The sequence below is a fragment of the Lepus europaeus genome, chromosome 22, assembly GCF_033115175.1.
Source record: "Lepus europaeus isolate LE1 chromosome 22, mLepTim1.pri, whole genome shotgun sequence".
NCBI classification, from domain to species: domain Eukaryota; kingdom Metazoa; phylum Chordata; class Mammalia; order Lagomorpha; family Leporidae; genus Lepus; species Lepus europaeus.
In genome coordinates, this window is record NC_084848.1 from 28,605,695 (window position 1) to 28,621,031 (window position 15,337).

Here is a 15,337-nt window from a genome sequence, read left to right on the forward strand (position 1 = left end):
ATGGCCCAAGGCCACCAGGAGGAGGCGCTCCTGCTGGGGACTCCACGGGAGTCTGTTCCAGTTCTCATCTCGTTGGATACCGCCACATCCCACATCATCCTTGGTGCGTGGATTTCACTAGTGCCCGTAGGACTCTCGATACCGTCTCAGCTTGATTTGGGTTGAACAGACTCCCTAGTATTCCTGTTACCTTCTATCTTCTCACCAACATTAGTGGGGGAGGAAAGAACTTATTAGCAAAGTTAATTAGTTAACATATATTTGATGAAAGTTCTGCTCGGGAAAAGAAATAGCATTCTTTCTGTAACTTAGGGAAGAATGCCCATAGAGTAATTTTGCTCTGTGTTTGATTTAAAGCGGCAGCAGGGGTTGTACTAGTTTTACTGTGTGATGTAAGCTTTCTGTGGACCATACATGCAGCAGAGACTGGGGTGGAGGTAACTTGACTAAGAAAGAGTGATGGCTGAATTGCTCGCAGGAGTGTTTGTGCTGAAACTTTTGCTTGCCTGAGTTATGGGTTCAGGGAGAGTGGGCAGTTTGTAACCCTAAAAACTTCTTTGGTTAAGGTTGTTTTGTCTCCCCAAATAGCAATCATTTGTTCATAATTGAAAAATAGGTAAATATGTTTTGACCACATGCTGTTACTCTGTGTAATGACCCCCCAGTTATTGGTTTGCTTTATGCCGCTGATGGAGGGATCAATAATTTATGCAGTGCCTTCTGTGTTGCGGCGTGGTGTGGGTTTTTACAGGGCATAAAAGGGAAGTAAAGAATTGGAAGAGACTTTTGGGGGTTACTTTCTGTGTGCTAATTAGTGAGTCTAGGCTGTTTATAGAGGATGACTTGTTAAAGCCATAGAGCAGACCTTTGGGGTCAAGACCTGAAATCCTCCAAAGTCCAAAACAGTCTGAGTGTTTACACAATGCTGAAAAATGTCTAGATTTTGGAGCAGTTTGGATTTCAGATTTTCCGATGAGAGATGCTCAACAGGTAAAATCTGTGCAGATATTTCGAAGTCTTAAATAATCCACAATTTGAGACGCTTCTGGTCAAGCATGTCAGATAAGCTGTCTTCCTGCCTTCCATTATGGAAGCTGAGGTTCAGGGAAGGGGAGCTGACTAAGGTAGCCGTGACAGCTGCTAGGCTCTGGATTTTTCCACTGAGAGATTTGCTGACTGTAAACCCCTCTTTCTCCATTGTGTAAAACATCTTGGGGCCAGCGCTGTGGCTCACTTGGTTAATCCTCCGCCTGCGGCCCTGGCACCCTATATGGGCGCTGGGTTATAGTCCCGGTTGTTCCTCTTCCAGTCCAGCTCTCTGCTATGGCCCCGGAAGGCAGTGGAGGATGGCCCAGGTGCTTGGACCCTGCACCTGCATGGGAGACCAGGAAGAAGCACCTGGCTCCTGGCTTCGGATCAGTGCAGCGCCGGCTGTAGTGGCCATTTGGGGAGTAAACCAACAGAAGGAAGACCTTTCTCTCTGTCTCTCTGGCTCACTGTCTATAACGCTACCTGTCAAATAAATAAATTTAAAAAATATCTTGAGGAGGAGAGACAGGAGCTTCTCATACTTTTCAAGCCAAGTCTGTTTATAACAAAGTGCCAGTTGGTGCAAAAAGTGAGTGCAGACAGGCCCAGCGAGGGGAGCTCCCCGTGCAGGTTGGAGTCATGGGGAGACCTCCTAGATGGATGAGCAGAAGTGGGTTGGATGGAGAGAAGGCAAGATGCTGAGAGCAGCAGGCAGTGCCTGAGCAAAGGCCTCGAGGTGTGCATGGGCGCAGTGGGTCTGCGGCCAGACCTCAAGAGGAGTCTGTGGGAGGAAGGTCCTGGGCTGTGGCGAGGAGCAGCGTGGATGTATGTGTGGTGGCCCTGTACGGGAAGTAGGGAGCCGTGGTGAGCCCTAGAGCACGGGATGGCCCTGTGAGCATGTCTACACAGGGCAGGAGGCTCGGGTTCATCTGTTCTTCCTCACGGGGCTGGCTCTGGTCCTGTCGTGGCTGTGGGGTCCCAGCCCCTCTAAGCAATGAGCATTCCTTGTAGTGGACAGACCCGTTGCTCCCATCTTCTGTGCGGCCGTCGTCTCACTAGTGAAAGTGCCAGACCTGGTGGTTGCTGACCCACGAGCATGTCCCACCCCCATTATCCTGAAGCCAGAGAGACTGCGGTGACAATGCCTGCTGCCCTGCAGTGAGGAGTGTGGGAGTCCCGAGAGGCTGGGGGGCCCCAGAGAGCTTTAGACCCGAGCAGCCATTTTAAATATGGGATCAACATCTATGGTTGTCTTCCTACGGATTGGAACGAGGGTTTCTTTTTAAAAGTACCCTTTAGACTGAGGGTCATTTAAAAACAAAGTGTATTTTATTTATTTGAAAGGCAGAGTTACAGCAGGAGTGGGACAGAGAGAGAGAGAGAGAGAGAGAATTTTCCACCTGCTGTTTCATTCTTCAAATGGCCACAATGGCCCGGGCTAAGCCAGGCCAAAGCCAGGATCCAGAAGCTTCATTGGGGTCTCCCAAGCACTTGTGCCATCTTTTGCTGCTTACCCAGGGGCACTAGCAGGGAGCTGGATCAGAAGTGGAGCGGCCTGGACTGGAACTGCTACACTACAACACCAGCCATGCTGATGGGTCATTGAATGTGATGTGAGGAAAAGAGGAAACAGGTCCGGGTGTTGACCGTGGCCTTCGTTTGGGTGTAGAAGCTCTTTGTGGTCCGATTATCTGGAGGTCTTTAGGTGACTACGTCTCGGAGGGCTGGAAGTCCTGCACTTGCAGTTCCTAACTTCTCACTTTCGTTTCTATCTCTTCTCTGTTCTCCTCACCTGGTTTTGTTGATGGCTTCCTTGCTGGAAGTGGTGTAGCCATGTGGGGATCATGAGTTGAAAGAATACAGGCCCCTTCTGCAGAGTGGCCAAGAGGGGCCAGCACTCCTGCCACGCTAGGTCATCGTCACGGTCCTCCCTATGTGATCTCTTTGGTGGCACTGTCAGAAGTTGTTGTCTCACTCAGCAGACAAGTAGATCAGCACCCACAAGAGTTAAGCCACCTGGTCAAAGCTAGCTGTGCCGATGTGATAGGGTCCCACTTGTCTGCAAGTCTTCTTCCAGGGGCTTCCATCAGTGCACTTGCCACTGCCTGGGACTTGCTCACTGTGCTCAGTGACAACGGTCTGGGCTTGGGCATGGTGACAGTGGCAGAGCCCTGGACAGAGAAGGCTGTTTGACGGCATGGAGCTGACGCCACAGCAGACAGAATACCCATCTGTCCTTGGAGGGAAGCAGGAGCTGTTGGATGTAGGCCTCTGGATCAACCCCACTCCTCCATCATTTAGGCACCCCCAGGGCCTTGTTCAGGGCTGTCTCACCAAAGCCCCCCAGGTTCCTAGTCTGCCTTCCCCCTGAGATGCTCTAGTATGAAGGGCCTGCAGAATGTTCATGGAAAACACAGATCATGAGCAAACTGTGCAGGGAATTCAATTTTTTTGCACCAAAAGAAATTTCTCATTCCTTCCACTTTCCTATGAACTTTTCCAAGCCCCCTTTATAGATCTGGTGCAGCCAGGGCCGGGGAGGTGGGGGGCAGTGTTCTGTGTCTGTTTTCTGCCCCCGCCCACGTCCTCTACCTGCTGGCTCCAAATGTCACCGCGTGCTCTGCAGCAAGCACCCCGGGCCTGCCTCTGATGGCCCTGGGCGGGCTGTGGCAGGCAGCCCCCATGGCTGACTTGGCCGGGCACGGGCTGCAGAGCTTGGCTTAAAGGCAGTCGCTGCCCGGTGATTGGCACAGGGAGCGAGTTTCTCCAGCATTAATTCCAGGAAACTCTCTGCAGCTCCTCTCCCCGCCTCCACTGCCCTTCTGGTCTCAGCTGTGCTAATCACAGCTCATTTCTCCTGCATGCCTCATTTGGGGGAAGAGCGCTCCAGGGCTTCCAAACGGTGAGAAGGGAAAGTGAGGACAGAGGGCAGGATGAGTCAGCCCCCAGCAGCCCTGAGCCCCTGGGGAGAGTCCCCTCTCCCTGTCTAGTTCCAGGGCTCACTGGGGAGAATTCCCCGGGGCTCTGCCTCTGGATCAGGTGGTGTGAGCTCTGTCTCAGGGAGAGAAAGGGAACCAGGCTCTCCGTGTGCCAACTGCGCCTCGGTTGCCCGGGGAAATCTCTCCCGTCATTGTCACATGGGACAACGCTGGGAGGTAGAGGATGGCCCCATTTCACAGCTGGGGAACTGAGGTTGGGAAAGGTTAAGTCACATGCCCACGATCAAATGACTAAGTCTGTTTGCCTTCTAAGACTGGGCTCTCTCTCTCCTTTTGACCATTGCCCAGAGAGTATAGGACCCCTCGTAGACCTTCTCTCTGCCCCTTTAAGACAAGCACTGCTGCTTATTCGTGTTCTCTCATCAGCTTCCCCAGGCGAACCTGACTTTTCCTGCAGGAACAAGAGGCCCCCTGGGCCCTAGGAGATGCCCTCCTGGCTGTGAGTCCTGGTGTCCCTTGGCTGGACAGGACCGTGGGTTGAGCCAGGTGCTAAGGAGCCTGGGCTTTCCAGCCAGGGCAAACCTTGCAAAGAGCCAGCCGCCCTGGCCAGGCCCCTCCTTGCCTGGGCAGGGCCGCCATGGTGGCTGCGACTGAGTTGGGGTTGGGGGTGGGGACCAAGAGCCCTGCCTCACTCCCAGGCAGGGCCTCTGCAGTTCCCCAGGTTTTTTTTGCTTCTCGTTACCTTATTTCAAAGCCGCACCGGCATCCGCTGGCCAGCGCAGTGTCCATCTTGGTGAAGAATGAATCCAACCTGGTCTGAGTTGGATGTTCCCTGGGGCTCCGGGGCGCCATTTTGGTGAGAATGGGACAGTGGGAAACAAATCAGTTCTTCCATTCCACCTCCCACACACTTGCCTTCCTGCCTTGTCTCCATTGCCCAATTGCCGGAGCGCATCTGAGAGCAGTCCCCTCTCTGTAGAAGCCGCGGGAGCCACCTCTTCTGGAAACGTCCCCCTTCCAGGAGCCTGGGAAAGGAATGAGCCAGGCGCAGGGCAGGCTGGGCTGGGTGTGTTTTGGCCCCGGGCTTTAGATGTGGAGTCATCCTTCCGGAAGGCAGGGACAGGGGTAGGGGGCAGTCAGCTGCCAATGGGCCTAGGGCTGTTTGCCATGGAGGCTGCACAGGAGGAGGAGGGGGGGAGGGGGAGGCCGAGGTTTAGACCCCCTGCCCTCCCTCTCAGGTGCCAGGGCCAGTGGGAGAAGGTGTAGGGTCCCTGGGCAGAGACCCGGCTCTGGCACACCTTCCCTGTGGCCCTGGGGCCTCAGCTTCCGGGGCCTGGTTTCCGCCTGCGTGTGAGACAAAGGAGGGTCATCACGATTCCATGTGCCCCATGTGCCGCAGAGGCCACATCTGGGTGCATCCAGTGGGGAACCCGCCCCAGAGAAGCGGGTTTGTGCTGTAGCCAGGGCTTCCGGAAGGGCTGGTTGTGGAACCACCGGAGCGGCTTCAGCGGTGAGTTCAGCAAGGGCTGTGGGGCAGAGAGGGCGTCTTCTACCAGAGACTTCATAAAGTTTGTGGGAAATGAAATTAAAAGATAAATTTAACTTGGTGCAAAAAAATTTTAAGTCCATGCACATAAGGGGGGTCTTCAAAGTGGCCATGAAAATGCAGAGTAAGAAAAACTGCATGGATTTCACAGATCTTTTGCATCAAAGCCAACTTATCTTTTAAATCCATTTTCCACGAGCTTTTTGAAGCCCCCTTGGATACCCCTTCCCTGCCCCGAGACAGATGCCCCTCTGTCCTGTCCACTGTCCTTGGCACCACCCACCTCTTGCCCCGTGTGAGAGCAGGTGGAGAACAGGCATGGTTAGAACCATGCGGGCGCCTATGTGGATGGAGGGCACCTGGAGGGCACATACCTGCGGAGAACACTGGTCTCTCCCACCTCTGGCTTTGTGGGCTCAGGCCCCATCGCCCCACAGGCTGGACAGCTTCCAGGCGAGGCTGTGTTGGTCACAGGGGCTGCCTTATCCTTGGTTATGATGCAGAAAAGAAGGAGAAAAGGGAGACACAGGTGAGTCATTGCCAAGTTCTTGGAGCTCCCTGGGGGCTGCGCAGGCCCCCGTGTCTGGCTTCCCAGGGGAGTGCTGTCTTCCTAGCAGATCCTCTTCCACCAACCCCTTTCTCCACCTTGGGTGCCAGGGAGCGAATTAACTGCTTTACCTTTTAAGTTGTTCCAATTCATCACCTTCAGCTCTGTAGGGGTGGGGTTTGGAAGTGACCTTGACCTCTGATTTTGCCCTGAGCTAATTTGGGGAGTGGCTTTAATCTGGGATCCTGAATTGACTTCTCCCTCATCCCCACACCACCCTCCGAGCCCTGGTACTTTCCCCAGGATAGCCTGGAGTGTGGCCCAGGAGCAGCAGGGGAAGCAGGCTGTCCAAATGAGTGGGCAGGCGTCTTCTGCCCCAGCCGTGTGCCGAGGGAGGCCACCGGCCAGCCCGAAGCCCAGTGTCCTCTGGAGGGCTGCTCTCAGCCCCTTGGCCTCCCGTGTCAGGGATGGGTGGCTCCCGGCTGCCTGCTGCCTGTGGCTGAGCGGTGTGGTGGTTCCCCACAGGGATGTTGCAATTAGATGTGGGTGTGCACCTGCCTCTGCCAGCCCCTTGCTAGGTTGCCTAGAGCTCTCCTGAGCTTTGGCAAGAATAGCCCAGTCACAGACTATCTTCAGAGCTGAAGGAGGAAGTGTGCTCCAAGTGTCTCCGACAGAGGATGCACGCACTGAATTGTAGCCGTTTGACTACCACTGAACCCCTCCAGGGATGCATCACAGGGTTGTGATTTGGAATCTTTATAAGCATCTGGCCTGCATTCTGCTTGTGTCTCCTGAATGAACAAGGACTCGAATCTGTCTTCCTGGTTCTTATTCTCTTACCCGTCCACGCCTGCTTCCTTCTTCTTTGTCTCCCTTCTTCCTCCTCTCCCTTTCTTCCTCTTGGCTCTCAGTAATCAGGACTTGTGTTGGCCTCTTTGATTTACTCATTCATGATCTGAAGTGCACGCTGGCAGTTTCTAAAGCTGGTGCCACCCAGCTAATTTCCTGCTTGCTGTGAGTTCTACCTCCCTGCCTCCATGGAGATACCACAGCCATCCAAGCAAAGGATCCCCCTTGAGGCTGGCAGGGTCCCTGTGACCCCTGGAGATGGAAATGTGCCCACAGTGATCCTGTGCCGTCTTGGACCTTTCTTGCCTTTTTTTTTGGGTTCCTAAACATCATGGCGAATAGACGAGTGTGGAGTTCTGGGAGAGGCTTGTGCTGGGCATACTGTTGGGAATTAGGAGTCAGGATTGTTAGAGGCAGCGGGAGGGAGGAGGACTCAGCAAAGGAGACTGAGTGGGGGCAGTGTGGGAGATAGGGGAGCCAGGAGTGGGTGGAGGTGAGAGAGTGTGGAAAGGAGGGACTGGAGGCTCGCTGCAAATGTGCTGAGAGGAGGAGCAGGGCACTAGGACACTCCGTGGGGAGGATGCTCAGTCCGGAAGTGTCTCTTTGAAAGATGGGAGCTTTTAAGCATATTGGGTTTCTGGCAGAGGGGTCTGCGAGGGAGAGGGAGATGGATGATGCAAAAAGGAATCCAGGCAGGAAAAAAGTTCTGAGTGTGAGAAGTTGGGACCCTGGCACCCGCAGGGTAGGCGCTGGGACCGTTCATTCCTGGTAATGGCATGGGGACAGGTGTGGGAAGCCAAGCGGAGGTGGCACAGAGAAGCTGAGATGGTTTTATTCTGATTGCTCATGTGTTTTTCCACTAAAAAAAGGAGAGTGTGAGGAAGGGAGAAGCAGTATGGGAAAGACAGTGAGGCACAGCTGAATGATTTGGCCAGGGAAATACAGGGCACTGCCAAGGTGTGTGGTCAGCATTCGCATGGAGATGGCTTGGCGGGGGTGGAGGTTTCTGTTTGGTACAGGTGCAGAATAGGTGGGGAGTTCGGATTAACTGCAGACTGGAGAAGTAGGAAAGGTGTATGCTGGGGTGTGATTTTAAAGATGGAAATGGGATAGAAGATGAGTGCCTGAGAAGCAGTGATGTGAAGAGAACCAGTGGGGGCTCCCCCACAGGCTGCAGGCTGGTGGCGTCCGCCCCACGGCCCTCAGTATGTTAGGGCCAAGCTGGTGACTACTAGCTGCCCCCTTTTGCTTTGGGCCTGGAAACTGTTCCTCTTAGTAATGGAATAGACACTAAGATAGGAAATGGCACAAAGCAACGCTTACCCTTACTTACTCCATTCATCATTCAATGAGTGCAGTTTAATCAGATTGCAAAGATATTCACGTGTTCACGATGGCATGATGGGAACTAAGTCAGAAATCTTTCCTACCCTGGTTGGAGCAGTCCCAGCGACACTGGGTTGGGCATTTGTATTTGCTCTCAATAACACAGAGGAAGCATTCGCAGTGCTTTTTCGTCTACAAGGCCCCATCTTGGGGGGAGGGTGTATGTTCCTTGTCTCAAGCTGCTGAGGCAAAGCTCAGGCCTCCTGTTTCTGTGTGAGGCCCATAGGTCTCTGGCAAACAACACTGTTGTCAGGAAGACAGCTCGTGCCTGGACACCGGCCAGTTGGAATTGATGTCCTTTGCATCCGACATCACAGGCCTGTCTGAAACACTTAGAGGCTGTTGACAATGGGCTATGAGGTTGAGAGAGAAACACAGAATTTCTGGGAAGGGGAATAGAGGTTTGGTACTAAAAGAAAAAAGTGGCCCAATTTGTCTTTTTTTTTAAAGTGTTTTCCAGCCTAGCGAGCAGCGGCACCTCCCCCATCACCTTGATCCTCACACTGGGAAGAGGAGGGAGGCAGGAGTGATTTTCGAGCCCTCGTTGACCAAAGTGGAGTTGCCCATGAGCCCCTGTGCCTGCGTCAGGGCACAGCCTGCTGAGATGCAAGAGCCTCAGAGAGGCCAGAGGGTGGAGCATCTCCAAGTGTGGCCCCAGGGTCATCTGCACTGGGCTGTGGCTGTATAAGCAGATTCCCACCCACTCAGGGGCTGGAGATGCATGTTTAAAACATATCCCCTGGTTATTATTTTTTTTTCTAAGATTTAATTTACCTGAAACACATAGAGTGAGAGCGAGAGCTCTTCCATCTGCCGGTTTGCTCCTACCTGGCCACAGTGGCCTACGCTGGGCCAGGCTGCAGCCAGAAGCCTAGAACACCATCCAGGTCTCCCACGTGGGTGGCTGGGACACAAACACTTGGGTCGTCTTTCACTGCTTTCCCACATGTGTTGGTAGAGAGCTGGATTGGAAACAGAGCAGCTGGGACTTTAGCTGGAGCTCCTATGGGATGCCAGCGTTGCAGGTGGCAGTTTAACCCACTGCACCACAACTGGCCAGCTCCTCCTGTGGTGGTTCTTACGCACTGGGGCACCTGAATGGTGTTGTTATAGGTAGGGGAAATGGGACTGATTCTTCCACTCTGACACCTTTATTCTCCAAAGGAAAAATTCCCCATTCCCCAAGAAGAGTGAAAGAGATGGGTGCTTGGGCTGTGTGTGTGAAGGCAGAGAGCAGAGAACGGTCTTCAGGTGGCTTGAGAGAAGTAGATAAGGAGTGGGCCTCAAGGCAATCAGTTGGCAGCCTTGTGCACAAAGCAACTTGGCTTATTGCGTCTAGCCGTGGGATTCCTGTCCTGCCACCAGCACAGGGGCGTGCACAGGAGGGCGTGGCCATTCTGCAGGGCATCCTGTGGATGCTGACAGCCTGTGCTGGATTCAGAGTCAGGTGGGCTCCACGTAGCAGCTGCACAACCTAAGCAGGTTCCTCCTCATCCTCTTTGGTGTCTCATGCTTGCTGGAAAACAGAGAATGCTTCACAAAAGTGGGGGCATTTGGACTGGATGTGAGGGGTGAATAGAAGTTCTAAAGAACAGGCAAAGGTGGAAGGGGTAGTCCATCTGTTCTTTTATTTCTGTGTGCATTGATGGAGTCACTCATTCCATGAGGGTTTTTGGTGGACAGGAGAGAAGTAAGATTTGGGAGAATGAAGACTGGATAGGAATCCCAGAATGGGAGGGAGAGAGGGAATTTAGGGCGGTGTATCTCACGATTTACTATGCACAAGAAGCAGCTGCAGATCTTGTTAATTTGCAAATTTAGATTGTATGGGTAGGTCTGGGGTGGGCGTGTCTAATGAACTCCCAGGTGCTGATGGTGTGTGGATCCCACTTTGTGTAGCTGGGGTGTGGACAACCCATTTGATAGCTTGGGCTGCCAATGGAAGTTGAGAGCTAGCCTGGAGAGACCTTTGTGCACAAAGTGCGCCAAAGGAGCATGGGGAGTGTCTTTCGTTGGGGGGCAGGGATGGGGTGTGGAGTACATTTTTCTGAGTGACTGTTGCATAGGGGAGTGGTGGCTGGGGTCAGTGGTGGAAAGGCAGTGTGAAAAGGCAGCAAAGAGGCTTGCTCCATGCTGCAGGCAACAAGAGACAGAGGAATTACTTAAGGAGGGGTCACCTGATACTTCCTTGCCGATGGAGTAGAGAAAACATTAACCACTATTTTTGAAAAAAATCCCTTTGTAGACAGGGTCTCTGGTTATTTTCTGGGAAGATCTAAGTGTGTGATTATAGGCATAGTGTCAGTCCTACCTCAGAGCAAGACTCTGGTTGGTGTGCAGTCCTAGCCGTGTTGTTAGTGGCCTCTGACTCACAGAAAGGAAAACAGGAGTCAGATATTTGAACAGGGACCTGCTGAAAGTCCGAGTCCTTCATTCTCGTATGAGGCTTAAAGAAAGAGATTTATTTGCTTGTTTGAAAGGCAGAGAGATCTTCCATCTGCTGGTTCACTTCTGGAATGGGGCTGGGCTAGGCTGAAGCCAGGAGCCAGGAACTCCATCCAGGTCTCTCACATATGTGCCAGGGACTCAAGTTCTTGAGCCATCATCTGCTGTCTCTCAGGTGCATTAATGGGAAGCTGGATCAGGAGCCAGGGAGCCAGGACTGAAACCAGGCACTCAGATATCAGATGTGGGTGTCCCAAATGGCAGCTTAACCCACCACATCACAACGCCTGTCCTGAGACACTTAGCCTATGAAGCTTCTTAGCTTCTAACTTAGAAACCTAAGTTTCTTCTTGTATGCAAAAATCATAGACTGGCGATGGCTGCTTGAAGTGCTATGTTGAGGTGTATCTTAAAGTCTCATCCATTTGGACTAGAAAAGAATGCTGAATTGATTAATAATGTCTTCCATGAGTATGGAACAAAACGGTGCCATATGTGCCATGTGTTTAGCTATTGCTGTAGGGAGACCAGATTTCTGGTGATAAATTCCTCATTTTCTCGCATGTATTCCTCAGGTGAACCAGAGCCATTTAAGAAATTTAAAAATTCATTTATTTGAGAGGCAGGCAGACAGACAGAAATACCATATACTGGTTCACACCTCCCCTCTACCCCTGCCAAATGTCCACAACAGCCAGGTCTGGGCCAGGAACTCAGTCCAGGTCTCCCATGTGGGTGGCAGGAGCCCAACTACTTGAGCCATCACTGCTGCCTCCCAGGGTCTGCATCAGCAGGACTCTGGCTGGAGTCAGAAGCAGGAGCCAGGTATGGAGCCCAGGGACTCCAATGTGGAATGCAGGTGTTTTAACCGGCATCTTAACTGTTAGGCCAAATACGCACCCGAACCAGAGGCAGCCCTGAGATGATTGGTGCGCTTCCATCTCCCTGATTATGGGTTGGAGTTGATCACTGCCTTCCGAGAAGGGCTTTGTGACTCTTCCAAGACTGTGAGGCTCTTGTTTACCTTTGCAAAGCGTCAGGAAAGGCTCTCCTTCCGCATTGCTCTGTATCGATGGGTGTTTCTGTGCTGAGTAGACTGCGTGTCTCAGGACATCATTTCTATTAAATGTGAAGACAGATGCTGGTACCTGGAAATAGCCATTGATTTGTTTCCCGTATACGATCCCAACTCTCTAATTTCTCCAGAGGAAAAAAAATAAAGCCTGTGTAAAAATCAACTCCTCTAGCTCTCTAAGTAAACAACGGGATCAATCCTCATCCGTGAATGTGTTGGATAAATATTTGTTCGATTGTCAGGAAAAGTTGGAATGATCTTGGTTGAGAAATTTGGCTGGTGGACACTGACGTATCTGTTGGACCAGGTGACCAAGGCTACAGGACGCTGCAGACCTGGTGCAGCCTCTGGAAGCAAATGCTGAGCTAATATGAGGCCAGATGGTGCTGGGCTTTGATGTACTCCCTGGACACCCCAAGGATGTTTCTCCTTTAAGCAGTGTTGGCTCAGCGTGATTTTTGTTTTCTTCTTGTTGAGGGTGTTGAAGGACATCAGGGACCTCAGGGGTTCAAGAAGCCTGGGTGAGTGATGTCGGGGAAGCTGGCTGTCACCATTGTCATCCCCATTTTCCTTTTTCCTGCTGGCGCAATTTGGAAAGTGAATTAGTGACTTGGGGAAATTGGGCAGTGAAGAGGGGGCAAATGAAGGACTGAAAGGAATCTGCAGACCTCTGCTGGGGTTTGGAGACTGCAAAAGGGGAGCCTTTTCTGTCTGCTATTTACGCTTCCTTAAAATAGGTGGGTGAGGAGCAGTCCTGTCTTTTCTTGACTGACAGCGTAGTGGAGGTGTCTGGGGCTGCTGGGAGGTCAGCTTTGGATGCCAGGCGGCTTTTTGTGCTCTTTTCAGAGGGAGAACTGGTGTTGGGCAGGGATTTGGGGAGGTCCTAGGGAGGACATAGACAACTGGCTCCGTGTTGGAATAACAGGCCCAGCAAGAAGGGGTGGGGTTATGAGGGGGTAGGGGCAGTGACACTTCCCCACCTGCAGCCTCTGGCTGAGGAGCTGTGGCCAATGAGGTTGGGGTGTCTCTGCTGGGCGTTTCAGGAGCAGAAGCCCAGTACTACCACCGTAGACTGCTAACCTATTTCCAGCAGCCTCCAGGGCCCCTCTGTGTGGGCTGGACTGGCTCACTCCTGAGTGATTCTTCCCCAGGGTTTCAGGATTAGCCCCCGACAGATGGTGAGAACCCAACACTCTGCTCCATGCAACAAGCTCTGATTCCTGAGTAGTTTTGCCAGAGGCATGGAACATTGAGGCCAAAGGGGGCCTTTGGGGACAGTCAGTCCAGCCCTGTGTGGTTCAAACTCAGGAGACCAAGGCATGGTAAGGTGCAGTGACCCACATCACTGTGGCTTAGCAAATTTCTTGTGTATAACAGGGGAAAAATGTATGGTTCAGAGCTCAGCATAAGGAGTTGAAATGAAGTTGAGCCATTGCATCCTGGACATGATGTAGTGAGAACCAAAGGATTAGAACATGAAGACATAGATTCTAGCCCTGGCTCTACTACTAGTTGGCTGCCTGAGCCTCAGTTTCTCAATTTGTAAGCCAAGGCCATCTCTTTCAGGCCTACCTATCTCATGAGGTAATTGTGGAGAATCAGACAAAAGCCAATGAGTATGGAGGTGCTTCCTTGGCAAAGTTATGCGTAATGGTCATTGAGGTATACAAGCCCTATTTCCTTTAGGCCAAACACTGGCTGTAGGTTCTGGCTCTTCTCATAATCTTTTTGATCATCTTTCCATCTTTATGACATGGTGCTTCTTCCTGTGAGCCTAAATGGAAAGTTTGTTGGCTGTGAGAGACAAGCTGAGGCAGGTAAAAGTGGAATAGAGCAGGGTGCAGGTGAGCCAGGGGGATGGAGGACAGAGCTAGAGGATGAAGGGGGCAGCCTGTTTGGTGGAGCCCATCTCCTTGGGGCCACTGGCTGGCCCAGGACACTGAAGGTAGATGCATTCATGTTTCCATGGGTTGTGAGGACCCATATGCAAGCACATTGGTTTTTCATCATTCTCTCATTGTCGTGTAGGTCATCTTAGGTCCTAGTATTAGCCTTTTAAGATGAACCATTAAGTAAAAGAATAACAGCCCTCCATGGAGGAGAGGGAGTGCTGTAAAAGCCCAAGCCCCTCTTCTGCCCTTCCTTGTTCAGCCCAGTGCCGAGCCTCACCTCACCTGGGAACTCAAGGCAGACTCTGCCTAAGCAGGAATCCTGTCAACTGTCCGGTTTTCTAGAACCTTTCGCTCCAACCCTTTCCTTTTCCTTCTGTGTCACTTTATTCATTATCTGTGGCTGTATAGCCACTAAAAACTGCAACCATTTCTTATCTCACAGTTTCTGAGGGTCAGGAGCCTGGGAATGGCTTAGTTCATGTCTCATGAGGCTGCGGTCAAGGTGTTGGCTGGGCCACAGTCGTCTCCAGGCTCAATGGGGGCTGAAGGAGTCACTTCCAAGTTCACCCACGTGTGCTGGGTGAGCAACCCCTCACCATGAAGACCTTTCTATGGAGCAACTCATAGCACAGCAGCTGACTGCCTCCAGCTTGAGTGACATGGCAGAGACAGGTAGAAGGTGGAACAAAATGGAAATCATGGTGCCTAAACTTGGTCTCCAAAATTGCATATTGTTATCTCTTCCTTACTGCATTTGTTAAGAGCAAGTCACTTCATCCAGCCTACATTCCAGGAGAGGGAAACAGCCTCTACCTCTTACAAATGAGGAGGATCAAGCAATTCACCGATGTTGCTGCTTGGCCATCATTTCTACCCTCACCTCCCAATCAGTGTGGTTTGCAGTGCTGCTCCTTCTTGGGAGAATTTGCATGCCTCTCATTGGACCACACTCTGGGATTGTGGGGGGAGCCTCCACCAGGACCTGCTGCAGCCTTGTGGGCAGGGCACAGATACTTGGGACTTCAACCCAAGGTCAGAAGGAAAGATATGACTTGCAGTGGATTTGATGCTTCTCCTGGGGATGGACAGAAACTGAGGTTGGTAGCTTTGGCCATGAAACCTATACCAAAAATGACCCCTGCTATGAATGAATGGAGTCAGAGACGTTCTTAAGACTATTTCAAATGGTGCTTCTGTGCTTGAGGGTGGTAGACAAAGCCTGTGGCACGGCAGGTGTGTTGTGAGATCATTTGTGTGTGACTTTGTCCCTCAACAATGCAGACAACATCCAGCCACCCAAGGATATGTGAGGGCCCTGGAGCCATTTAGTTTCCAATCACAAAGGCTTGGCCAGAGCAACATGTTGTCTTTGGTTCTTGACCCCTACTTCCTCTCTCACTCAAGAGTGGTACCACTGAGTCCTCCTCCTTGGATGCTGTGATATGCTTTTCTCTGGGCTCTCTTGCTCTCTTTCTGACCTCATGGACTCCATATTTCTCACTTGGTTGTCTTCATGATGTTTTTAATGCCTTCATTTCCAACAATGATGTGTCACCCTAGTCCAACTAGGTCCTTTGTATGCAGTCACCTCTCTGAAGAATGGGGACCAGCGAATCAGGTCCCTGGGTC

The 15,337-nt window shown here is 51.9% G+C and overlaps 1 protein-coding gene across 1 annotated transcript in view; it reads left to right on the forward strand.

The window, feature by feature from the left end:
- LOC133751427 (zinc finger protein DPF3-like) overlaps positions 1-15,337 on the forward strand; it is a 36,841-nt gene continuing 21,504 nt past the window's right edge. Inside the window, exon 1 of the mRNA XM_062181475.1 lies at positions 1-103. Coding sequence (XP_062037459.1) covers positions 1-103 — 103 coding nt within the window. The remainder of the gene's footprint in view (positions 104-15,337) is intronic.